The following is a 27,482-nucleotide window of genomic DNA, read 5'->3' as shown; positions in this document are numbered from 1 at the left end:
TTATTTGCAGGTAAACACCTCCGTCCTCTCGCTGCACGTGTTGCACTTGACGAAGCAGCACCATTGGAACTTACAATTGCACTGCCACACTTTGGTGTACTGGTGTGTATTGTAGCCCCGCCCGCAGCACATAAGGTCGCAGCCGTCTGTATGTGGCGAGGTGCGGTTGCACAGGCGTCCCTGGGTGCCCACGCTCCCCGTGGCTGCGTCCTCCTCGCAGTAGTTGGGCGACCTCTCGATGTAGACAAGGTCCGTCTCCATGGGCTTGCGGTAGCCCTGAGTCTGCTTCACCTTGAGGTGGGTGGGCTGGCGCAGTCGGCTAGCCCGGACTACCTCCACGTGCACGGCTTCGTTGTACTTGTCCTTGAGTACGTAGCCAATCTCTCGGAACTTGGGAAGTGTCGTCCAACAGGTCTTGGTGGTGCAGGAGCCCGAGACGCCGTGGCACTTGCACTCCAGCTTCATCCTTTCTTCTAGTACCTGGAGAGTAAAAGAGAAAACAAAGCCGTTGTAGAACTGCAGCAAATACAGTCGTGATTGCTCAGTAGCTGAGCAGAGATCTATTCAGTTGGTCGCAATCTGCTACCACACCACTAGATGCCACTAAATCCTACACACTCTCCCTTTAATGAATACAGTTTTACCAAGAGGCTGGCTAAATGCTAGCTTTGTGTTGTGCAACCATTTAAATGGAAACAAATGTCAGATCAACTAGATGTTGAGATATTCGATTTTTTTTTGTCTGTGTAAAAACTGTGCTGACAAAGCAACATTTCTTACTTGTATTCATGCTTCTAATGAGCGGTGATTGTGCTGGTGGCTTATACTGCATTTATGCCCCCAGTAATTAAATTAAATTGCCAAAATAGCTTGAGTGCCGAGTGACAGATCTCTGTGACTTAGCCAAATCCAAGCATATCAGAATGTTCAGTCACGATGACATGCAGTTGCATGTCCTGAGGGAGGGGAAATTGCACTTACTGGTAATATTCCATCCTGTAATTTTGTCTACCTTCCTCAAACCACATCAATGACAAAGAAAACTACCCATGAAAACTAAATGAAACAAACTAAATTCATTGTTTACGGCTGGACAAGAGACTTGAGGTTTATTTCACTGCTTAAATAATGTGATAAATAGAAGAAAGCAAAATGTTGCCACATGCATTAAAGTGGATCACAGTTATAGATTCAGATGCTTTTAGTCAAAGAGTCATTTTAAATGCAATAATGTCCATTTTTTTGGGGTATTCCCTTACTCAGTCTTGAACTTAATTTCTCTTTGAGGTTATGTCCAACATATGGTAGACAGGGCAGAATGTCTTCTCCTTGAGGCCTAAGCCTGGGGCATATGGGAAATATTGTGCGCTGTCGTCATAATTTAAGTGTCAATCCTTTGCTCCGTGGTACTGAGGAACTAAAAAAACCTCAAAATAAAAACTGTGCCCTCTTCGCTTTCTGCTGAACCGTTCTAAAAGGCAAACGCACAGAGGAAAAGAGGGGGTTGAGTTCGAATTGGTCACATTAACACATCTGTAATAATCCTGACATGACTTCTTTAACCAAATTAGGATCCCCCGATTTGCTCGAACGAAGCGCGCCTTTGTTGTATAAGATGTAAGTTTGGTTGGCAGGGCATTTTTCCAGTGCAGCTTTTTTTCCTGGCACCTCGCCTTGCCAGAAGCACAAGTCATCATTTCTATCAGACACTTATGAAATGTACACAAGAGTTGTTCAATATCTCTGTCTGTCTTGTCCATGGACTCATGTGGTCACAGTTTCCCAGATTTGAGGACATTTGATTGAAAAAACATGAGCTCCGCCGACTTCATAAAAGCCGGGGTCAGCTGTCAATCTCGCCTCGCATGTTGATTCAGAATGAGGATTTCCAAAAATGTAAGGCACAAAAACCACAAGGAATGCCTGGTAGAAGGAGTCTGACAGATGCATGGAAACATTTACTTAAACTGTGTCCATCAAAGCCTCTGATCTGTTATTAATTAGTCCAATATGACCAGATTCCCATCTAAAGATCACTTGTCAAACACATAGCCCAGATGGGAGATGAAAGAGATCTGGTGATTCACTGAGTGTTCTCTTTCAGTCACGGAATCTATTGTAATTATAGTTTTCTGTTTCAACGATGCTTCTTATTAGTGATTAGAAAACACAATCTCAGCTGGATCCCATTGGAGGAACCACTTCCTCCATCATCTGAACCAGGATCATTTTAATCAGCTAATTTGACTTCGATAGATTGGTGTCCAAGGTCATTTCAAGTGTCTCGTATCCAAGCAAAATCCACATGGGATGTGATGCACTGTTACACTGAGCTACAGATATGTGTCTCTGTTGGTCGAATCTGTGCATGGTCTGTTTTCCAGAGCTACATGCAAATAACAGTCTGAACTCCGCTCCAAAGCCTGGTGGTAATCCACTAGAAGCTGTTTGGTAACTGCCAACAGCGTGAAGAAAACACTAACCTGTGATCAGCAGCAGTTTCGTGACAGTGAGAAAAAAAATGGAAAGCTACCGAAGAACCCACGAGCTACCCATGAACTAAAACAAATACACAGATGAATCACGTGTATGGATTATGAGCAACACTAACGTTTCAGAGGCTCAGACCTTAATAACTAATAGAGATTTTGGCTTCTTACTGTCTCAGCAAAGAGGAAATCTGTCTTTTGCATACCCTCCTAGAATGCGAGTTTCTGAGCCCCAGAGTGAGAACAGCAACAGTGCCAACTCCAGCCCTGGCAGTCCAACATGCCAGCACCCTATCAGTCTGCTGTGTTAACACCGCCATTGTCGGCCTGCTTTCACACCCTGAATAGACACAGTCAAATGGCAGTGACATGTTTTGCTATTGTGCGGAGAACTGCAATAATATCCTGTTCCCGAATTTAAACTTCATAATTCCATGAAAGGAGCTGTAAAGAGATGATGGCAGTGCTCTATCTGGCAACCCCTGTACAGGCCCCATTGTCCCAGGGGACACGATAAAGCCCAAGTTATTAATTAGATCCATTTGTCAACATAACATCATCTTTTCTCTTTTATTTACCTCTCACACTCTTTTTCTCTGTGTTTCTTTCCTCCAAGACTGTTCGGAGATGACTAATAGCTAACAAACATGTCCATGATGGAGTTTGCCAACGGACTCTCTCAGAAATAAAAGACGCCCTCTTGGAATGGAAAGATATGTCAATAATTGGCTCAAGCAACACAAGCTGCTGAAAGGCTGACTAGGTGATCAATCAATCAGCAGCTGGACAGTCAATCGCAGTCCTTTGTGTGACTTGTAGCTCTTTATCTGCGACTGTTTGCTTTTCTGCAAAGGAACACATTAACAAACGCATGTATGCATCAAGTTTGTCAAGTATCGAGTCATGCAATGTTTCGTTTAAAGGAAGATAATGTCGTGTCACTTAAAGGATAATTCCGCTTCATTACACCCAAAATGTTGGTAATAATCCTTCACTGTCTAGGTAATTCTGCTGCAAGTATGATACGTCAAAATGATGTCTATGATGGATACATTTAATGGACACTTTGGCTTTCATGTGTTTCTTGCCCCATCTGACTGTCACCACATTCCTAGATCTCAGTAGTTAACTTAGTGAGTACAATGTCATTATTACTGGTAGGTATGATGGCCAACACTTCAAAAATTTGATCCAAGCTTTAATATATTAGAAATTAACCATTAAATCAAATAATTCAAAAGGGTTTTGCTGTTGTTCTCTCTTGATCACCGTGGAAAAAACACGTGTGGCAAAGCATTTGAGATGATGAAAATCCTCTTTACCTTTCTCCCTGCCTCATTGTTATGCAAGTTCATCAAGCGGCGTGGGGTCTTTTTAATCTCCCGGGCATCCACGAAGCGGCGAGAGAACTCGATCCCGTACTTGATGTCAGCCGAGCAGCCTCCCCACTTCCAGCCTTCCTCCTGATTGTAATACCCCTGCTTCTCCCGGTCGCAGCCACACTGGCTCAGGTTGCCCTGGCTGCACGCTGCTGTGATGGCGTGGGCCACCCCTGCTGCTGTGATGGCGTAGGTGAAGGCTGCTTCCCGACTGCCTGAAAGAGGGAAAATGTTTTGTTTTTTAGGAAATTGTGGGACGTGATGACATATAAGCCATTTTGTAGATTGTTTTAGATAACTGCCACAATGAAGCTGCTGTACCTCATTCATCTTTACTGTAGCAAAATACAAAACCAAGTGAGCACATGTTTAGCACCCACAACCATTGACTCATTTAAATGTGTCATATCAGACACAGTTACATGATAATAGTACTGTATATATGTATGTGCTTATGCTAATGCTAATGCTAGCCATGCTAATGTTGACCATGGTCACCTTCGGCCCAGCAAACTTTCAACACTCCACTCCTGACACATAATGAGTTGCAGAGATTTCAACCTCGATAAACAGCAGAGAAAGTTCAAGTCTGCTCCATCGCCTTGATAGGCTACAGATATTTCCTTCCCCCTCCTGAACAGCTTTCCTTCTGCACCTTGGAAGAAATGTGGTCACATTTCCGACCGCAAAGTCCTTGGGGCCGGTCTGCAAGAGTGCAGTGTTGGGATTCCAGTGTGGGGAGAGCTGGTCTAGGTGCTGTCCAACGTGCTGAATTCCTCTACAGGAGCACCTTGTTCTGCTGCCCACACTGCAAACGGCTGGGGTCTGCAGGTCTGGCTGTCTCACTCACGCTGCTCACTGACAAGAAGGGAGCAAGAGCCTGACGGTACAGAGACTGCACAAGATAAGATGGGCATCTAAATATGTTTTACCTATGCTGTGTGTTATACTTAAGTACTGCTGTGTGAACATCATATACGTGTGATGTTATTTCTGTGCTTTCATCTAATAATCTATTGATGATCAAAGTGCAAAATGCGATGTTATCAAGTTAAAAAACACACCGTTTCTGCTATTACTAATAAATGTTAGACGACAAAGGTGCACTTAGAAGAGAGTAGATCTCTGCCAGGTGTGTCTGCAACAACCACTGCTGCATTGTGTAATTAATGAATACAACCCACAATTGGCAAACCCCCCCATCTAGACACTAATGGGCTGGAAGGCATCGTAAATCGCATTTCATTCAACCTTAAAAACAAGTGGTGATGTATGCAGGCAATTGGCTCAAAGTCCTTGCTTAAGGCACGTCATACAATCTTGCCAAAAACAAAAGCAAACTTATCATCTTATGTCGGTCAGGTTAGCAGCGGCTGTGTGGCAGTGATGTACTGAGCAGTGTGTGTTCCATTAGCTGTTAGCTGTTCGCCATGAACACCGTCCAAAACACTTAAAGGAAAGCAACTCTTTCAACTGTTTTCATATCCTGGTTTGTTGCATCAACCAATTCAATTTAGAATAATATAAACCTGCAAATCTTCAAATATGAGAGGGTCAAATTTGAAAATGTTTGACATTTATTCTTGATAAATTACCTAAAAGATGATTAGTTATCAAAATTGTTGTTGATCCATTTTCTGTTGATCTGCTAATTGCTTGAGCGCTGCCATATGTATCATGCAGTCACGTTATCGAATAATAGTTCTATTATGGAATTGAGATGAAAAGGAAGGACTACGGTCCACATTTAGCCAAAGGTCGATGACAAAAACTATGCCATACCATTCCTTTTTCTTTCGAAATATCTCAGAGTCCTAATGGCTACAGGGGGGCTGGCTTAAAAGGACTCCCATGGTCTGAAACAGACTGTGGGCTATTAAAACCCTGGTCTCCCTTCAACTGGCAGTAATCTGGAAGCGGCTGAGCAGCAGAAACAAGGCTGACCGCAGAGCAGAGAGGAATGTTTTATAAGACTTTTGTCTTATGTTGTGTAATGTACTCTAGTTGCAATTATTTGAATCTCTCTAGGTAAAATGTTGTATTTTCTGCACTTCAGAGAACCAGAAAGCTACTTGATGATTCATCATTTCCTCAAAAGGCTTTCAGAGAAATAGCAAAGAAGCTTGTCGGATCAGTTTGGCAACAAACGTCACCGTATCATGTTCTACAGATCTCAACAGCAATGCCAGGGTTCTGGACATTGTGACTTAATGTACTTCAGAATGTTTGGGTAGGAAGAGCAAAGGATGTATGAAACCTTCTGAATCAGAGATTCATCAGAAACTGCACTGTATTGGACAATTTGGCTGTCACATGCTCAAACGTGTCAAATGTGACAGCTGTGCAATGTGTGTTTAAAGAAATATACAAAAGAGTGCAAAAAAGAGCTGCAACAGTTTTAAATCTTGTAAACATTCAGTGCCTACAACAAATAAACTATCAGACGGACCCACAGTCCACCAACATCAGAAATAATATCCTAAAATGAGCAAATGTTGGAAATGTTTACATCTGCAGCAGCAAAGTACAACAATAAAGTGCAAATTATAAGGAAATGAAAGACAAAAATGTCTCAGTGTGGCCTGTGTAATTTTCCTGACCAAACAATCTATTAACAATTTTAAAAGTTACTAAATGTAAAATCTTTGCTTATTTTACTCAATTTAACGGGCCCAGGCAGTGTGGTCAGATAGAACCAAAGCTGCTAGCATTAGCTGGATTCCAGCCTTGGCATGACAGCTTTACATAAAGCAGCATAGCAAAACATACTTATTTGCCTATTGCCTGATTTTATAGAGCTTCTTTGTGTTACGTACTTTTAAATAAACTGCTTCTTTGCAGTCATTTGCAGCTGTTTTTCATTTCATTTCCTCTTTTTTCTTCAGAGGGATTTTTTGCACCTCTTATTCTAGTCTCAGGGGCATTTACTGAACTCTCACAGACGTTTTACCCCCAAAAGCCACTGTTAATTTCCTATCTTGGCACTGGTGCTGCAGCGCTAGTACCACGGCCACAGGTTTGCCCGATGGGGACTGACTCACAACCACTTGCTCCTTTGGTTAGCAGCAGAGCTGTGCCCCACCAGCTTGTGGTAACTGCTGCCCCCACCTCACATACATGCACGGATGGTGGAGCACAACCATAATGTACGTTGTATCCACACGCATGCACATGCACGCAGATACTGAGTGACCGGCCATATAATAAAAAATACACAACACACTCACACTACCCTCCACCCTCACACACATACACTGTTAGAAAAACGCACTTGCACATAAACGCACAAACAGAGCGTCACTGTAATGTTTAAAACAGGATAAAGGCAGTTTCCAGAGAAAGGGTGGTTCCCTGAGCCATAGATGCATGCCCATTTCTGGGCCCATTGAGTTGTGCTGCTCATGGGGAAAATGATGATGATGGGGCTTGTGCTGGTTGACACCCCCTGGTGTGTCTGGCACTGCCAAGGCTCTGCCTGGCCATAATGAAAGCCAATTACACAAGCCAAGGGACTCTGGCTATCAAGACCCTCTTTTTTCTTTGTGCAATGAACCAAAGAAGACAATATGTTGTCCGTTGGGTATAAATAACCATTAGCATGGATCCTTCAATCTCCCTTTTACCTCTTCAATCATATTATGTGTGACGATTCTATAAATCACAAAATTACAATCAAAGTTATTCATTCCATATCAAATGCTTGAACTGTTTTCAAACTTATTTTCAGGTTAGAATAAAAGTAGAAACACATGATGAATAGAGAATGCATTTTGGTGCCCCAAGGAGATAGAAATCAAAAACCCAAAGATTCTAAATACACCGAACAAAACAAATACATCAATATGAACCACTACCAGGAAACTCTGTATTTCAACAACAATGCTCTTGTGTTGGATGCTGTGTGTGCAACACAATTTGACCCCTGTACCCTCAGGAAAGGAAGGCCCTGGTTTGCTGAACAGCCATGTGGTTGATGAAAAGCGACGGCGAAAAAGCACCCATAACAGCAGCTGAAAGCCCTACAGAGGCTGGCCCCAGAGTCCTGACAGGCCTCCACGAGGAACCACCCTGGGATAGCCTCGCTAGCTGCCAGTGGAAAATTGGAGTGACCAGAAAAACCTCAATGAACTTGGAAACATCCAGGAGAGAAGAATGGGGGAATATTAAACCAGATGTCTAATGGAGTTTAGTGGCAAGTGTCTGCTACACTATCCAAGAAAGTAGGGAGGAAGAAGATGAGTCTTGCTTCACTCAGAACAGGTACAAGCATTCATAAATAAGCACAAAGTAGCCTGCTATTTGCCTGTGTCTGGGGCTAAAACCAGAGCTGTAGTGAAAGTTACTGACTCAGAGTGCCTTGGCCTTCACGTTAACTGACCACACCACTTTGGACAGCGGCCCCTGCTGCAGTGCCCATCGTGTCTTTTGACCAACCTGCCGAAAACTGGGACACAAAAATAAATCTCTGGATGTAGTGGCTCGCCGCTAAAACGGCAATCTGTGTTTAGAGCCGGAGGCAGGCACACCGCTAGACAAATTTCACATGACACAGCACAGGAGATTTACAACCGACGACACTATACAGGCAGTGCTGCTGGTGTAGTATAGGCTAGCTGATGTAGTAACACTGCCGCTGACCGCAACGGGCCTCGCTTTCTTCACCGCTCACAGGCCATGGTCAGGCTATGTTGCTGACAAGAGAGGAAAGGGAAAAGATATACTGAATGGACTTGGACACGGGGCTGTGGAGGCCACTGCTCCGTCCCAGAAAACAGTCCAAAGACAGTTTTGTTTTGTGCGCATCAGTCTTGGGGTGGCACACCAAAACCAAGGGCCATGACTACATTCCAGGAATTATATTATGCTGTTGTAGTATATTTGAAAACGATGTCAATATGAGAGTTAGGGAATCGCACAATGTACTTTGGTTTCTTATTTTAATGTTTTACTTCCTATCTAAAGTGCATAGACTAATACCAGTACAGTCGACATTGTTAGTTGCAGTTTAATGTGTTATGTTATGTATCTGTGTACACATGTGTGAGGCGATCCGTTGTTCTTCAAAGAGGCTAGTTGTCCTTTTCCTAAAAAAGGCAAATATAAAGCTTTATTCACTTTACTGGGAACAAGCCTACTCAAGTTTAAAATCATCTTATGCATATGTGAGTCACGACGGGGGGCCGGTAATTATATCAGGGTGGCCATGCCCCCCCAGCCACCCCTTGGCTGCGACACTGATGCCTATCTAGATAAAGGGTTGAAATCTAAACTCAATTACTCCGTTTTCAAGGCAACAAATGGGCAGCAAACAGCACATTACATTTTATACCTTACTTTCTGAATACAGTTTGTCAGCTGTGTACGTTAATGTTTATTTTCTGGCATTGAGAAATCTCATGACAACCAGATTCAAATTCCTTGTTTGTGTTCGCCACAAAACTTGGTTGCACAATAGCATAAGAAGGTCTGTGGCCTATGTGAGCTGCGGTGAAGCATGCTGTAAGAGTGCCGCAGCACGAATAGGCTACAACATTTTTAGTGCAAAGGTGAGGAGGACCGGATGTATTACAATAAGAGGACAGAATAAGAAATTTAGCAGTTGAAAAAGGGCTGGAGAGAAGTAGTTTAGGCTGGAATACTGGTGGGGGTCTTGTCTAGCAACAGGAAAACACACACACACACACACACACACACACACACACACACACAACACTCACAGACCGGCAGAGCCCAGCAGTGCAGTTGAATGGCCTCTCCACACAAGCTAAGGCTGTTGGTGGAGCAGTGAAGGGAAAAGCTTTTTAAAGCCCCCCTCATCCCGGACATGCACTCACACCCGGGGGACAGAGGAGGACTGGATTGCATAAGAAATGACATCTCAACAACGCAACGATACACAGGAGTTTTGTAACTTCATATCCATTAAGCACAAGGACATCCTGTCACGGACAAATGGCACTAAAGTGAACAAAGGGGAAAGTGTCACCTGCTGGTGGCCGGGGGTCTCTACACTCGTGGTGATGTTGACTGACAGTATATATTATAAACAGGACAGGACTCATCCAGCGGAGCCGCCAGTTCTCCTCAATTACCCACCAACTATATTTTTAAGGTGGACAGGGAGATAACAAAAGTAAATTCTGGAGCTGCATGTAGGCTCACTGACTTTAAACTAAATCCTGTTAAAGGTTTTTCTACTAATTCCCTGCTGCTTTCTTTGCCTTGCTGCACTTCCACTCTCCAAATAAAGTGATAATCCTAAAGCCGAGAAAGTCCCAACTCTTCTTCAAAAACAAAACTTATACAGCGTGATAAATTCCAAACTGAAACAAAAGAGTGAATCAAATAGAAATCTGAGATACTTCTTGGCATTGTGTCAGCACTAATTGTATTAAATAGTTCATGCACACTCTATGAAAAAAAGGACATTTTCCACACAGTACATGTATAATAATGTTATGACACCCAAAACACTGAAAATAAGCTCTAACCAATGCCTTGCCGGCGCTGAAACTGTGTCTCCAGGGCCCCATGGAAGGGGAAGAAAGTTGGAGGAAAACCCCTTGCTTTGTATACCAATCACTGAACTGACTAACGCGCTCTCTACTACTGTTTTCCGTTCCGCTTTATGTACCGTTGCTATGAACATATGCTCCCAGCAAATTATAGACAAAGTTGTGGTCCGTGAGGTTTGCAGCTTGAGGAATTAGCACAGCCCGTGTTCCTGTACAATAAAATAATATTGTTTTGCCAGAACTAGGCTCCACAGTCTCAGTGGACTCACATCATGGAGCTGGGGAAGTGACACGCTTTGGCACAGCCGATTACTGTAGGGTCCCGAGTTTGATTCATATAATAAGGAGGGCTTTGAGCAGTAAAGCTAAAACAATTATGAGGGTATTTAACGTTGCCGGTATTAAACGCTGAGAATCTAAGTAAGCTGCCTCCCAGGCATAGAAAATTGGGCTGGCAGAAAACATCTGAAAAGCATCCTTTTTTCTTCCCTGATCTCCCTGAGGTGGAGATAAAGCTTTTTCACTGAATACCGAGACTTGCTAAAACAGGCACAAATCCTTCTTCCTACCCTTTCATCCTAATAATGAGACCGAAATCAGGACCTCACCTGCTCAGATCTAGAAATGTAGGCCTGTATGTGCTGCACACGGTAATCATCAAGTTCATTTGAGGACAGAGTTGAGGATTTTCCTCAATTTCATCTTCAATGGAAACATATTTACTGAGATATAAATCAATCCCACATCATATTATCGAGGATATCATTATCATCATCACTATAATCAGCGAGTCAAATATGCCACTGATGACATGTTTTGTTTCTCATTACAAAAGAAACTTTCAGATCTAACGTTTCCATATTCGTTGATAGTCATCAAACCCTCAAATAAAGCTCGAGGTCTCTTAACATCCTCTCCCTCCCACCAGTGTCTCTCTGCCTCGAAACCCACCAACTCTCGCTCTCTCTCTCTCTGAGCTCTCACCTAAGTGGGCCAGTAGCGGTGTGATTGTTGGCACATGTAAATGTCCAGTGGCAGCCCTGCGTGTAGAGAATACAGTGATCGGCCTGGGATTGTGTGGAACAAAGAGCACTGTGAGATTACAGTTGATCCTCTCGCATCCTGTTTCCTCCTGCGTCTAGCGGCACTGTCAGACACAGACAGACGCAGATCCCAACCGATAACGTAGCGATGCAGGGAGGGGCGACATACACACACACACACACACAGGGGCCCGAGGGCCAGGGCCCGGGACAACCCCGGGCCACGTCAGCAGACGGACGGTGGGTGGGCAGGAGAGAGAGAGAGAGAGAGAGAGAGGGGTGAGGGAAAGGAGAGGGACCCCAGCTCCCGACACACCCACACAGTCTGAGACAGAGGCAGAGCTGATGAATGAACAAGGGGCCTGGCGATGATAGCGCTGTTTGGTCGCGTAGGACGAGAGGCCCCACCCTAGATACAGACACATGCTGTGGGCAGGGGATGTGAGGCGAAAAATTGGGAGAAAAGGAGTAAGAGATGACCTTTACCAAGCCCTGATGACCACAGCCCACACACTGCAGAACAGCAACACATCAGACTATCCCCTATCTGATAAAAGTTAGGGGAAAACATCCTACACATCGGGACACACACACACTACACACATTTATACGACTGCTCTGTTTTCTCTGGACTCACACAGAGGAGGGCAGAGAGGATTACAGCTACCCACATGATGACGGGCTGAAAAATAGGCCTTTTATCCACCACCGTTCCACCATAACACAATGCACGCATCATTTCCACGCTGTTATCCGCATAGCACCAAGTACTTGGCTGCCTGCGAGTGAATCCGCAGTTTTGCTGTTAGCTTGGCACTACAATGCATCAGAGATATTTGCAATATAGCATCCTTTTACGGTAATGACAACATCTTTACTTGGAATAAGCTGAAAGATTACATATCTGAGTCGATAACCACAATGAGCCTGAAGGGTGTACAACTAACGAGAAACTAATACCACAAAGGGAAAAACCTCGGCGGCAGTGAGATGATTGATGGTACTTTAGGAGAGTTCACAAGTGTCAAAGTACCCAATTGTGTGCTCTTGAAAAAACCCTAGTTTTGAAGAATGAGTTTTCGACTGTCTTTATTACACTAGTCCTGGGTATAACACTTATAGCCAACTCACTAAGCTCACATGTCAAACAGGGTAACGTCGTCGTTTTGAGGAAGAATTTAACTGTGAAGCCTCTCTCTTCTCTCTCTCTCTTTTATATATATATATATATATATATATATATATATATATATATATCTTTATATATATATATAAAAAGAGAGAGAGAGAGAGGCTTCCTTGAAAAAGCGAAGAAAAAAAAAATATATATATATATATATATATATATAAATACGAGAAGCAAAAAAATATATTGGGTTAATAGATTAATACTCTCTCCTCTAAATGTTGAATAAGCATGGGGTTGATCGTGTAGGTGGCTACAGTTACACTGTACGACTGCTTTCAAAGAAACAATGTTTATCATGTAGTTGACATTTAACTCAAGTTCAGCTGGTCGAAATTATTATTTCAACTTGCATTTCCTTTTACTTTGTCAAAATGAGGAAACAAAGCACGAGGGGAACCACATGGCCATTTGAATAGATTTCCTCGTCCGTTCACTATTAGCCTTAGGTTGGACTGTGATGTTGTACTTGCTTTCTGCTGGGATATGATTTCACCACAAATGACCATCAACTGATTCCGAGAAGGGGAAGGAGCTCCGCCAATGCGTTTATAATCTGCAAGTATTTTGTTGTCCTCAAACCAGGAGCTGGTAGTTCAGCGTATGAGAGAAGAAATGCTGGGGGGAAAGCAAACAAATGGCTAATTTAAGTCTTCAACAACAAACACAATGTGAGGATCGTAACACGACTGCCACTGTACTTTGTATTATATGTTTTAAATTGTATGCACCCCTATGAAAGCTGCTGTGAGACCATTGTCTCCTGTTATAACATTGGTGGAAGAGGTCTGAAATGCCAAAGAGCTGTCTTCAGAACTGTGACAATTGGGTCGGCACAACGATTCTTTTTTTTAATTCAAGAGTGTGGGGTGAAGTTCAGAATAGCTTAAGACACTTAACACCAAATCCAGTGCATCTGTTGTCTTTGACACATTGCGTCCGAGCGTGAAAACACAAAAACATTTAATCAATTTCAGCTTTTTCAAAAACGGTACGCAATGCAAAACTCTAAACCAAAATCCCAAAACTTCTATCAACCACGTCCTCTTTGCACTTATCCTCCTCCACTGTTTAAATTGGGGATACAAAAAAAAAATCGACCTCATCCATGAGTTATGTCTGTCTGCAGTGACCTTTCCCCTCCTCTGAGAGGGAGCTCTGCTCGAAGGGAGTCCTGCAACTCCAGCTCCCGATCAAGTACGTGCCTGTCCGGGAGTTCTTTCCACACAAGTGGTTTTCAATGAACCTGCTGACTTGAACATCCTTTATCTGACTAGACGCTGGTTTGGCCCCTGCAGCCCTGAAGTCCTGGCAGGTGGATCGCCCACTGCCTTCACCACACTCTGGGCGTCCAAGGGGAGATGGATGGAGGGAGGGAGGGAGTGACTGGCTGGGAGATGATACCATGAAGGAGGATGGGGGAATGCAGACACGAACACACCCTCTATTCTCCTCCCTTAAAGCCTAAGCCTCCACATTTGATCATACTTGAATTTGTTTTGGTAACTACTCAGATGGACATTTCATATCCAGTTTCCCTGTTCTCATCCCGAGAGTTTCTAGTAATGATGCACAGCTTGGGGCAACAAGTCAGTGAGGTAAATGAGTGAGAGAGAGAGAGAGAGAGAGAGAGAGAGAGAGAGAGAGAGAGTAAACTGAAGAGAAAGCAAAAGGGAAGAGAGGCATGATGTAGGTCACAGAGCAAAACAGACTTTTCCTTGCATCTTTTCTGAAAAGCCTTTTTTGTTTCAAAGTAGCATTCATACAACAATGTCTTGCCTTCAATTCGACCTCGTTGATTTGGTGTTCTTCAAACAACAGTTCAATTTAGTTTTTTTTGGTGCTGCTGAAAAATAAAAAAAATTAAAACACTGCAGTATTTCCCCTGCAACAAAAAGGCTCACCTGTTCAAGTGCTGCATCTATTCTTGTGCAATGGGCCTGAGGCAGGATGATTGAACTTTTGTTATATTTCACTGCCGGGACAACAAGAAACCTCTTTCAGCATGAAAAGCGCGAATCAGGACGGTGACAAACTGGCTGGAAAGTCAAACAGAGAGTAACCAGAGCAGGCCTTTTCATGACAAGAGGGCCAGAGTTGGCCTTTGATGCTGAGTGTAGCCGTTGAAAGGTGTCCATTTTCAAGCACTAATCGCCAACATCAAGTGCATTGCAATTTGAACAGAGCTGTAAGATGTTCATAAGCAGGTTTTTTAAGTGAAGGGCATCTCTATTACTGCTGGTTTACCGAAGGAATGTCTGATGGTCGATGCTTTTTTTTTTTAAGTCAAGTCAAAACATAACATTAAAGAAGGAAAAAGTAGGAATATACAGTAATAGTGGATTTGATTACTATAATAGAATAAATGTAACAGGAAAATAAAGCACCAACAGCGTAGTACTGTTCATGTGTAAAAGTTGAGGTATGGGGCAAAGATCACTGGCTGGATCTAAGACACGTCAACTTATTATGTGAGATGTGTAACAGAAACCACATGGGGCTTTCGATGCACTTCACGCGTGGGTGAACACACTTAAATACGCATAATAAAACGGCATCAACAAATCACAGCCCTGGGATCAGTCTCTGACAGAAATATTTAAAATAGAATGATTCATCCAGAAACCAGGCCAAGGATTATGATTGGAGGATTGACCACGTTTGCCATTCTTGTCCCGGAGCCCCCTCCTTTCCTCCTGACTCGATGACGGATTTGTCTCTAATTTCATTATTACTTCTTGATAGACTGCAACCAGCCACTCAATAACACCCATTTCTGTTAGCACAGCATAATTCATCCCACATTTTTTACAGACTGAAAGTACCAGCTCATGCCAACACCATAGCAGGGCACATGGAGAGGACCGCTAAATCTGCCTCTGCAGACGAGACAGAGACGCACTTAAATTGCCAGTTTCAAGTCTCGCTGCAAGTTTATGGTGTTGTTCTCCAATTTGTCAATTAGAGAATAATGAGGGAGCCAGCGTTCTTTGCAAAACAGAGGAACCGCCGAGGGATAGATCTGCAACAAGAATGGGGATGCTTTCATTTTTCCATCAATCCATCCACCCTCGAGTCTTGTGTTCAGGCAACGGAGAAGGTGCCAGCAGAAGCCATCTGAGCCGAATACACTTTCTCTGTTTACAGTAGAAGAGTGAAATACATATCAAATGACCACCCTTTGAAACTGAATCACCTCTGCTGAATGAAGATATCTCAGGCTCTGTAATGCTCAATAACCCAACTATTAATGTGTGCTGTCTTGGAAAGCGAATGTAATACCATGGAGAAGCTCCAGAACAGAAAGACCGCCTCCAAGAGCCGGCAGCACAGAGAGAATGCATTAGACTTGCGGTCGGCTGATCTTCAGTTCTTGAAGAAATGCCGACATCTCCTCCCTCCAGTCCAAAACTAAGACTGGATCACAGAGCGGGGGGAAAGGTTTAGTGTTCATAATTTGGGGGATTTGAATGAAAAACTTAAATGGGAGCAGAACGGGAATATCTTTTCCCCTGCACTTGATTATGATGATGTGGGAATTTGCAGATTCGGAGAAGGGATTGGAACATTTTGCTGAAGGGGTGTATTCCATGATTTCATATGCCATGCTAGAGAATTCCATAATACAGACAGATGTGATCAGAAAACATGGTTACATCTTCAGTCGTGAGCAACAAACACTGGAAACTATCACAACTGAGAATGTTGTGCGCCAGCTGATGGCAGTTTGACAGTGAGGTGTTGAGAGAAAACCCTAAATCGCCCACTTTTGGCAGTGGAGTTTTGCAGTAGCTGTGGCTTGTGCGGTCTCCCACGATGACCTAGTGGGACACTGCTAAACTGAACGAGCACTGTCAGATCCCGACCAACAGCCTTCCCAGCGACATCAGTGGAGAGCTTTGTCCCAAGATGCAATAGCCAACCATGCGCCTGTATCCAGCCGTCTATCTTATCACTCGGTTAAAGTTTATGGAGAACAAAACTAGGGTCAAAATATTTAATCATTTTTCTACTTCTATTTAACACAGGATTTAGGCTCCAGGGGGCAAAACTCGATAACTTCACCCCTGCTGCGTCACTAACACAAAAAACATGCAGTTAATATGAGCGCATTCAAGGACACTGCCACTCTGCAGATAACCAGACAATGCTTTGTGCTGTTTAAAACAAGCCTGATTTACTATCATTATAGACACTTCCCCTATCATGTATGTGTGTGTGACATAGGAAAGGGACCCAAATTCAACAGTTGAATTACATGTTTTCTGATCTCGGCAGCCCAGTAAAATTTACTTGTGTCAAAAAAGAGAGTTGAGATCCCAGGAAAGCTGCCTTAAATGAAGGAATACATGTTCGTAGTGCTCCACGGTTGTTTTGTTTAAAAAGATATGATATGGTTACACTATAGTGATTTGTTTAATGACTCCTCGTATTATAAATGATGAGCCCCCCACATCAATCAAATATAAATCCATAGTAATGATGAAATGTGTGCCAATACAAAAAAACACTCACAGTAGCTTCGCTGATGAAGCATTGTGTGTGTGGTATCCTGTGGTAGCCCAAATATGCTGGCTTGTCTTAAAGCGTATATGGTAGTTGTAATCAATCATCAGATAATTTCCTGCAGATCATCGACTACTTAAAATGCGCAATATATCAAACAACAAACTAACTCAGGTAACATTAAAATACCTGTGCCAGCTGAGAATGAGCTCAGACGTGATTTGCCGTATGTCATGTCTCCAGAATGACACAATGGCCGGTGGTGAGAGGATTTCTCAATCCACTTCAAGTCGATTCAATACAGCTTAGTTTTCTGTGCAGTGCATGTTCCAGTCAGTGAATGAATTTATTATTCATCTCTGAATTTTTGTCTTGCTTTTCACCACAGTTTATCAAAAACACATTTATTAAACAATTATTTTTGTGTGTGAATGGGCGTGTGTTGTTTCGATATGTCTTTTTGCCAGTGCATTCATTGACAGAAATATCATTCAAATGCAAAACATGCACTTGAACTCAATTTGTTTTTTACAGTTATTGATGCTTTTAGCACTTGAAGCTCTATTGTGTTACCTTCAAAAACCATGAACCCACAAAACTATAGAGCACAAGCCTCTGTTTAGACGAGTCTACCGACCCGACGGACAAAGAGCTGCTGTGTGCGCCTCGGTGCAGCTATGGGTTTCACATAATATGCCGACACTGTCAAAAGGCACAAACGATGCAACGTTTTCTCCCTTTTGCCCCCGTTGTACAGAGGAGTAAATCTATTCACTTGAAGGAGAGAGGAAGAACCAGGCGCGTCTGGATCTCTGTGACAGTTTTTACAAACTATCAAGAACAAAGTTACAGTACTGTGAGTGAGACCACAGGGTGCCAATGACACACACATGGAGCCATGATCTCTCTCGCTCCAATCTCGGCAGATTTGTCATGATTGTCATACAGAAGGAAAATAAGTCTTTTGTTCGCTGGTTATTTTCTTTATTCAACAAAAACCCTAATCAATAATGTCTCTGTAAAACCCAGGAGCAAAATCAAGTTCCACACTGGTCTAAAAGAAGACGTCATCGTTGGAATACTTTTTTGAGAAGGCCCCAAAGTCCCATCATTATTGGACAATCATGGAAGGCCCAGTAGTCATCACTCCAACAGTCATGTGCTCAGCGCGGGCACATGAAGCATTTATTTGTGTAGATCGACTATGGAAACCAAACCAGAAGAGCGAAGGCGGGCATGAAATTCAGATGACGGCATTATGAGATGTCGATGTCACATCACTGATGAAAACTTGGGTTGAATGGCCTCAAAATACACAAAGATGAGTGAAAATGTTTACAATCCCCATCAGGGAAGAAGAACTATGTGAATTAGAAGCCCTAACTGTAGATTCTTATCCTACAAAGTACTTTGCTTAAGAGTATAATACGTAAAAACACGGACAACAATCCTACAAAAATACAGAGGAGACACACAGATGCTTCTGATGAACCACTGCCTAATATCATTCCGAAGTCTCTACGCCATTCAAAAGGGCATAAAAAAACAGACCGAAAGGAGGAGGAAAGGGGATGTGGAGTGTTGAAGAAAACAACATGAGCCCCATTACAATAAGAAAGCGCCACATTCACAACAAAGAAAAAATGCTTTTTGGAGAGAGAGCTGGAGCTAATTCAGCTACTCCTTAAGAGGGGTGATTGTTAACAGAGCCACCGGATTAAATGCACAACCCGACCGCAACGTAATGGCAACAAAGCATCTCCTGAATGAAAGGAAATATATAAAAGTCCCTGTAAAACAAAAACGACGCAAAAGAGGTTTGCGGAGAGCCAAGTCTCTCAAACAAAAGCATCGTAAATGTAAATGTTTGTCTGCATGTATGTGCACAGCCAGGCATGGACACGACCAATTTAGCCCAATTAACAACAGATGTGTCCATCTATTTTTGGTTCAACAAGCGCTCTCTGCAATAACACCATTATAGTTGTCTCCTTATTTGTAATATCATTTTTCAACCATACGTTTTCCCCATTAGGCCTCCAGTGCCTTTCGGTAGCTTTTCCATAACTTTGGCATGGCCAGCGATGGTCGGCATGCTGCTAACCAACGGTCTCGTTGCAGAACCTACATCAACAGAAACCAGAGCGCACTGGAGAAATACACACATTGTCAATTGAAAGGAGGACAACTAAGATGGGCTGGAATATATGAAGTTCTCTTGAGCAATGCCAACATGAATGGTTATACAATAGAGAGTCAAAGAGACTGTGTTTTACTGGTTTGAGCTTTGACTGTGTGATGTGTGCAGCTTGGTTTTGGCTTGTGAAGAGCCATATTTCATGGGGCTCAGAGGGTCGGGGGCTGGCACCACATGTTTGATACTCTTCTTGTACTGTTTCATAAAACTGACAAAATAGGATGGCTTGAAACATGTAAAATGTAATTTCTGTTCCCTCCTCGGGAGGAAGGCCACTGGCGTTATCATTGTCGGCTTCTTTATCGTTCAGTGATCAGTGAGCACATGCAGCTCTAAGAAGTCTCTGATCTATGCTTTGAATCCCGCACACACACAACATCCAAGTAGCAATCCATGTCTGTCATGTGTTATGATCGGCTGTGAACAACGCACACTTGAAATCCATTAACTCTGAGCTTTGTTGCATGATTTTTTTGGGGTGGGGGGGGGGGGTTTTGGTTGATTGCAAATTTGTCTGAAAATTTGCAACACTAAAGTAGTGTCCTGTGTTAATGTCTATTTGTGTGGCCCTTCCTTGCGTTAATATATGATATTATCTATTTTAGGGTATTTTGTGCTATTCCTCTCTAATTCAACTAATTAACTAACCTTTGAATACACATAAACCTAAATTGAATTCTAGTTCTAACTAACTGCTAATTAAATAGGTGAGTATTGGCAGAAGAATCCTCACTCTAACAGCTAAAACTTGAAAAGGTTCTAATAAGGACAGCCATGCAGAAGCACACGTTTACAAATGCAAACACAAGCGTGCACTGTGCCTTTTCCCATTTGTGATAGAACCCAGACTGACCTACTCGCAGCTCCTGACCGAAGACTGTCCTTTCTCCCAGCGCCGAACAGTTCCAGCGTCCATATCGGAACTGGTACTGGCACTCATTGATGCCCATCTGGGCACCTTCGCCTACAACGATGATGGCGTCCGGGCGGCTCTGGCAGATGGCCCGCTGGCGAGGTGCCAGCCCGGGAATCTTGTTGCAGATGATGTTGGCACCCAGAGCCACCACCGAGGACAGGGCCCTGCCGAAGTGAGAGAAACACACCACGCGCACACGCATTCGTACACACACACAAACATCCACGGACACACAGACACACGCAAACACAGACTCAGTTAGAACTTCCAGAGGATGGTCAGGCTGGCTCATTTATGTGCGACGCTCCAGAACAGAATTCAACTCAACCGGTGATTGATGCACGTTCCGTAGTGAAGTGAAAGCTGTACGACATGAAAGTATGGCTGTTTAGTGGATTAGAGGTCAATCAAAAACCTGAAAATGTCATCCAACATAAAACAAGGGAAACTTGCTAAAACAGCCCAGAGAGAGAAAGCAAGATGCTTATTTGACTACTGACAACGCCACTCCACATTGGTTTGGATGGGGGAAGTTTCAACAATAAATTAGGGGTTTTATGTTAATTGTTAGGTAACATAGAAGCGTGAACGGTTGCCAGACTTATGCAAATATAGTATATACAGTATATACACTTTCTCGGTGTCTCGTTATGTAGATGCAGGTTTCAAATTTCAACCAAATGTCACGCAAAATATAATTTTTCATGATTTGTTTGATCATGTTTGAAAGTTATTCAGGGTGTAAAGTGCTGCCCATAAATTTCACGAGAGACTGCTTTTACTTTAGCCACATCCTAAGATTGGTTTGCATGGAAAAATATGTAAGCTTTTCAACACTAGTCGTCCTAATTTGCAGGGTATTAATGCGCGGCATAGTAAATGACACCCGTCCTACTCACTTCTCTTCAGGGAGATGTCGTTATATCTGATCACGCTCTGTGATAATATCACAACATGTGTTAAAGATGGCTTTGCAGCCACGGAGAAAGCCAAAACAGATTACAGCTAAACAAAGCGCTGACTATCTCCACGACTCTTGTTTATAGCCCTTGAAACCATGTAGATACATACTTTTCAAACACGTCAGGGACGGGGAGCCATAAACGAGCGTGGCGGCAAACGGCTGCTTTGAAGTATGACGTCGACCTCCAGAGGCCTTCACCACAAACGGGGCAAACCAACGCAGGCAAGTTGTGTGTCAGCGAAAAGCGACGGCAGCGTAAGAGGAGTGAGAATGGGAGAGACACTGAGAACAGACACAACGGTTTCTGTGGATCGTAGTTCACAGTGATCTTGGTGGGAGACCCCTGACTAAGAGCAAAGATGTGAGCATTGATTAGATCGCCCTCTGGACAATCGTGCTCCCTTTCTGCTGGTTACTTGAATTTCTCCACAAAGACAGAAAAACACGAATCTCAATTTCAAACACATGACGTTAAAATAAATCCTAACTGCAGTGAGGCGAGTATCTGTTACGAGACTGAGGACTGCACACATTCTCTCTGTCTTCTCGGTGCAGTCAGGGGAACGCACACAACACTATATAAAGGGGAAAGCACCATTGTGTTGATTTTGCAATCTCTGCTCTAAAAGTCAGCACAAAACCTAACTGAACTAAGATTTCTTCAGTTCAAATAAACATACTGAGATCTATATTTCTAAAAAATAGTTTAGCATAAGCATTTTGGAGGCTGTCGCTTCAAAAATACATAACTCATCCAAAAAATTCAACAGCTGCATTCAGTGTCTGCAGCAAACACTGCTTTCGTCTCTCACTGCTGTTAAACAAGCTTGAACCCTTCTGACCCTCTGTGACCCTCTGCTGTATATGTGGTTGTTCATGGCAACAATGACATGAAGTCTGTGCAAACCAAAAAGGTCATGCTCATTAAGACAAGTAATGTGCAACTAGAGAAATTCGCTGTCTTGCATAATAAATGCTACGGGTGAATGGAACTGGTTTGTTTATGTAAATCCAAAGGCAATAAAATACATTTGAGTCTTTTATATCTCTGATGTTCCAGTGCACCACTTTACAAGCGCATACAACTGCACATTGTTCTGGCAAACAGAACTCGTAGAGACTCCCCCCTCTTGGCTTTTTCTCACGTCATTCACCTGCTAATACGCAGAATCGCAGTCTACCACGGTCAACCATCAGACAACACCAGACAGAGAATTCCAGAGCTAAGCTTTTAAATCCTTGAAATCATCAAAGTGCACAGATTCTGTTTGCTTAGCGTATACGCTGTGTGTACGCCAGCGGCCTGGGGACAGCTCACCCACAGTCACAGATCTGCCATCAGATAGACCGCCAGCAGCAGCTCTGAAGTATGATTTTATACATTGGGTATTACAGCGAGTATCTAATAGATAGATTGACGCAAACTGCAGTGTTTGAGTGATCGCTGGTGGCTTTACTGCAGCTGTGATGGAGAGATGAAGTAGTTCTTTTTTTTTTGTTAATTACAAAGCAATGGGTGGCAGTTTTTTTTTGCCTTGCACAGATACTGTCAAGTACATAAAATGTGATCTGCTGAACATCCAATACACGGGTTGTGCACACAAGGGCTTTGACACCTACGGATGACACAAATCTCATATCCTAAATTATATTTATCTTTATTTTTGACAAAACATGGGTCAGTGTCTTTTATATTAAACACAAAACCTGTGACGTGATAGAAAACACGTCACACTTAAACAGCCAACATTAAACGTCACAGAAACAGAGGCCAGTTTGACCTCACAATAGACATTTCTTTTGGAAAAACGTGATTTAAAAGAATAAAAAAAAAATCAAAAGCAGTCTCGGTGTGAGCGGTGAGGAGCTTACAGATCCCATCACAGGGTAGTTTGGCTTTAAGAGAAGCTGTAGTCTACGTCATGGCATACAGCGTGCTCACAGCCACCTACTCCATCACATGGAGCACTTTGAACACAACTGACACACTATTAAGCTCCCGGGCATGCATCTTCCACCAAGGAATGCACTCTCAAAACTGACACAACTTAACTAAACCAAGTGAATAAATGCTCTTCTTTTTTTCCAAGAGCAGAACATTAACTGTTATGTTCGTGCTGAATATGATTTTCCTCTTTTGCTGCTCATTAACAAATAAGATCCTCAGTGCACTGAAGGGGTTTCATTCATAACAAAATCACATTTGCGTCTGTCTAAAACTATATCTGGCTAGGCCATGCATAATATTAAGAAAACGGTCAAATCATTGCCATGGGAACATAAAGTGAAATCCCTGGATATTGGAGCGTGGGTGTGCAATAGCCCAAATGCTCTACATGGTCAGATCCTTTTGCTGACAGCTCATTTGTCGCCCACAGCTCAACAAATTTTGCAAAGAAAACATAAGCTTTGAGGAAGGGGCATTGCATTATTTTGAACCCGTAGAAATAGAAATGTTCTCCTCAAAACATGTATTTTGTGGTTAATGCTCAACAGAAAACACACTTGAATAATCCAAACAAACAATGGTATGTAGTTCTAATGCCATTGCTATACTTAGAAGTGTAGCCCACTTTTAACAGAAAACCAAAAACCACATATATTTCAGCATCAGGTTTGGGGTCTCCAGGCAGCAGAGAAAGGAGCAAGGGAGCATGGGTGAGTAATTATTCTGGACGCTTAAAGAAAGCCAGTGTTCTCCTGCAAGAGTAATCCTCGTTTAATTCAAAGCCGAAGCGCATTATGGTGTTAATCAAGTGCATGTTGCAGGCAAATATTCTAAAGGCACAAATGATAACGTAAAAAAATGCTGAGAAGTAACCAGAGATGGGGTCGTGCACAGAGATAATCTTTCACACGCTCAGACAGGTTGACGGTGCTCGCATCATGCGTTAAAAAGTGCCCATATTGTGTTAAATTCTCCTCGCAGGAGAGAAAAGACAGACTCTCAGCATCCAATTGTCTTGAACATCTCTGCCACTCTGTGGCCAAAACGAATCCATGTAGCAGTCACCCAAATGTTTTTTGATCATGTAAAATATTTACAATATTTACAGCTAGATGCAGACCACCACTGCTACTACTCACAAGAGACGCTCATCCGCCTGCGGACGGCACATTAGCGCGTTCAGGTTTTCACCTAATTAGTTTATTCCCACGTGGGTCATTTTCCCGGCGATGTTTCCACTGATGGGTATACTGAGTTTGCGCTTGCATGTCATTAGGAAGAGTTTGAAAATGATCCTCGAATTAAATCACATTTACTGGTATATTGCACTTTTGCGCCGCCTGCTCCCTGCGCCGTAACAGTCCGATGACACAATATAAACAACTTCAAATGAATCTCCAAGAACTAAAGATATTCATCTCACAACCGACTCTTAATGATTAGGGGGGAAAGGAAATAAATAGCTCGTTGTCCGGTAGGAAAGCTGCACGGGAGCAAAACCAAAAACCGTGCGTTTAACCTTTGTATAGCTGAAGATGAGCGCGCGCACTCCCTGAAGTTAATTAAGGACCCCAGTTAATTGGCTGAAACTTACAGGTAGCTGCCACTCGTCAGGATCAGGAAGATCTGTGGATAATAGACAGACAGCAGTACACTGCGCGACGAGAAGATGATCATGATGACATTGAGCAAATGGCCACGATCGGATAGACTCAGACGACGCGGACGGGATGAAAAAAAGCCTCCCTTAATTCCCGGTTTTAAGTCCCCTTCGCACAAAATTAAAAAAGAGGTGCTGTGCGTCTCCTTGTCTTTGGTGCGGTGGCTCTACGCAACTCCGAGCTCCCAGGGCCGTGTGTGCGCTGAGATTGGCTCTGTCATCTCTCAGCGGCGGAGGCTGTTACACAGTCTGTGGGTTCCCGGCCGGAATGATGATGGTTTTAGGGATTTTGCATGGCAGAAAAAGTGCCTCTCTCCACTCTCATGAGAGTCGTGCCTGCCATTGGGCAGGGAGAGACACTGCTATCCGCCCACTTTGCCACAGCGGGACAATAGGGTGACACTGATCCGATCCCCGGTGGACGTGCGGGAGGTTTCATTCATCATCATATCCCCCCCCCCCCCCCCCCCCCCCCCCCCCCCCCCACACACACACACACACACATACCGCCACCCCACCATCCAGCCAAAAATAAACAGAGACGCTGGCTGCTCACGCATAACACCATCATCACAGCTCCGCGTGCAAAAAAAAATAAAAAATCTGCACATTTCTCTGGCAGGATGTGTCGTTGTGAATCAACAAGTTGGTGTCACATTAACGCAATAAATTCCATGTAATATGACAGATATTATCCGCATAATATGTCTGCCAATATATCTCATAATATGCGTGTCTATGTAAAAGTGAGTTTATCATTATCCCGCTGAAAACAAATGTCCTTACCTTAGATATTCCTATAATATTGTTAAATAAATCTTAAACATACAGTATTACGTCCTCTTGTAACATGCTTTCCAATAACATTTCCTTAGAAACATAAAAAAAAACATATTTGCGGTAGCCTACTCAGATATGAGTTTCAGAGACCTTATTATTTCCTGTGGTAAAACTGTATTATTGCTATAGGCGTCTATAATATGTCTGCTCTGTATGCCTGTCTGCTGCGCTCTGATGCTATTTGATGGCTGTCACCCTATCATATTCAAATATTCATTTTGTGCCCCTGCTGTGATATTGAATAATATTCTCCTCAGATTGTAAGATTGCTGAAGGTGGAAAAGGCATACAAATAGCAGTCTAAGATTGGATGTGAGCAAAGAAATAAAATACTTGGGGAGATTTTGTCGCAGAGCTTAGTGAGTGGAGGGCTTTTATCGCCTCAGCATCGTGACTCTCACTCAACACCTGCAGGCTCAAGTCATTGTAAATGAAGAGGGTACCATGAAAAATGTAGCCATGCAGAGTGAAAGGACGGAAGGAATGAGCTAACTGCTCGGGCTCAGTGAACACGGAGATGGGTGACCCCCCCCCCCCCCCCCCCCCCCCCCCGACCCCCCATATTGGAGCTGCTGGCATGTGATATGAGCATCTGTGGAACTTGAAGTCATTTACACGCTTCAGTCCACACGAGGTTCTCACAGGCGGGGCTGACACTTGTTTTGTTTCGTTCTCTGTTGCTGCAGGAATCTCCAACTGCAAGATCAGGATAAAAGCATTTACGTTGTATAGACCTAATAAGTAATACATTTTCCATATGTCACGGCTTACTGTTCAATAACATCTAAGTATTTTATGTGCAACTGGTTGCAGTTATTCAAGAAAATATATATAGTGTCGCACAATAAAAGCAACTTTGTGACATTGATGAATAATCTGTAATAGTGTTAGAAAAATGAAAATAACATATTGATCTGGATTACCCTCCACTGCATAATCTATGTTACACACTTACCTGTTTGCCTTTAGGCCCCTAGAACTCATTTAAAGTTAACTACATAATAAAATGTTATAGTTTAACTTTAAAGGAGGTCAGAATCAAACTAAGAAGTGTTTCAATTTCACTATTCAGAGTAACAAAAAATAGGGTCTACCCATGGGTGCAAAGCGTGGACAAAACTACAAAAAAACTTCCCACATATAGGTTTTCACGAGACATATACGTCGCCATGATTCTAATGTGTGTCTATAACTGAGGGTCCTAATACGGTATGATTATACTTGAGAGGCGCTGCGTTAAGCGCAGCAGAGCGGAGTGGGAACGGATAGAAACCCTTCTGTGTTTATGCATCAAGGTGAGGTATTGCAAAACAGGTAAAAAAAAACTCCGTCTGGCCGATGGAATGTGGAAATACAACTCAGTCTGCCGCTATTAATGAAGGTATGCAGGGGGAGCTGGATCTGCAGCAATGACAGCGACTCAAATTATCTTGTGCGACAAAGGAGCTGTAGTCTCGTGAGGTGAACTAAATGGCTCCTTGAAAGCGAATACGAATCGATCGCATTGCCGCGTCACCTTATCTGACACTTTTACGCACAACACATTCCCCGTGTGCAGGCGTTAATGTATAATGGTTGCATTTGATTTTTTTAAGTACACCTGCTGGAAACGGATTTCTCACATCATGCTAAAGTCTGAGGTCAGAGGGCAGCTGACGCTTTCCTGTAAAGAGGTGAATAACCAGAGTGTTGCATAATTTGGATATTCACTTTTGCGCATGTGAAGAAAACAGTCGTGTGCATGTAATCACAGGTTATGAACACTCACCCGAGTCTGAGGTATATGATGCCAAAACACAGGAACACGTACAGACTCCGCTTTCGGAGGGGTTTGTGCAT

The 27,482-nt window shown here is 43.1% G+C and overlaps 1 protein-coding gene across 2 annotated transcripts; it reads right to left on the bottom strand.

Annotated features, from left to right (window-relative positions):
• On the bottom strand, positions 1-27,482 carry wnt7bb (wingless-type MMTV integration site family, member 7Bb). Of its 2 annotated transcripts, none has more exons than XM_076089974.1 (4): positions 27,412-27,482; positions 20,169-20,395; positions 3,812-4,083; positions 1-480 (listed from the first exon to the last, which is right to left on the bottom strand). In XM_076089974.1, exons 1-4 carry the CDS (start codon positions 27,480-27,482, stop codon positions 1-3), a joined length of 1,050 nt encoding a protein of 349 aa, XP_075946089.1. The 2 variants fall into 2 exon arrangements, with proteins under 2 accessions (XP_075946089.1, XP_075946088.1); XM_076089973.1 differs by lacking the exon at positions 27,412-27,482 and adding an exon at positions 24,738-25,212.

The sequence above is a fragment of the Anarhichas minor genome, unplaced genomic scaffold, assembly GCF_050575085.1.
Source record: "Anarhichas minor isolate MPS153535 unplaced genomic scaffold, ASM5057508v1 ptg000011l, whole genome shotgun sequence".
Classification (NCBI taxonomy): Eukaryota; Metazoa; Chordata; class Actinopteri; order Perciformes; family Anarhichadidae; genus Anarhichas; species Anarhichas minor.
This window is presented reverse-complemented; position numbering and strand designations above follow the sequence as displayed.

Bases quoted from the DNA above. Each gene is read 5' to 3' on its own strand.
- wnt7bb (XM_076089973.1), bottom strand. From the start codon at position 24,820: ATGATCATCTTCTCGTCGCGCAGTGTACTGCTGTCTGTCTATTATCCA. The intron at 20,396-24,737 runs GTAAGTTTCAGC...TCACTTCGGCAG, and splicing joins CTGACGAGTGGCAGCTACCT to GGCCCTGTCCTCGGTGGTGG. The intron at 481-3,811 runs GTAAAGAGGATT...TTTACTCTCCAG, and splicing joins ACAATGAGGCAGGGAGAAAG to GTACTAGAAGAAAGGATGAA.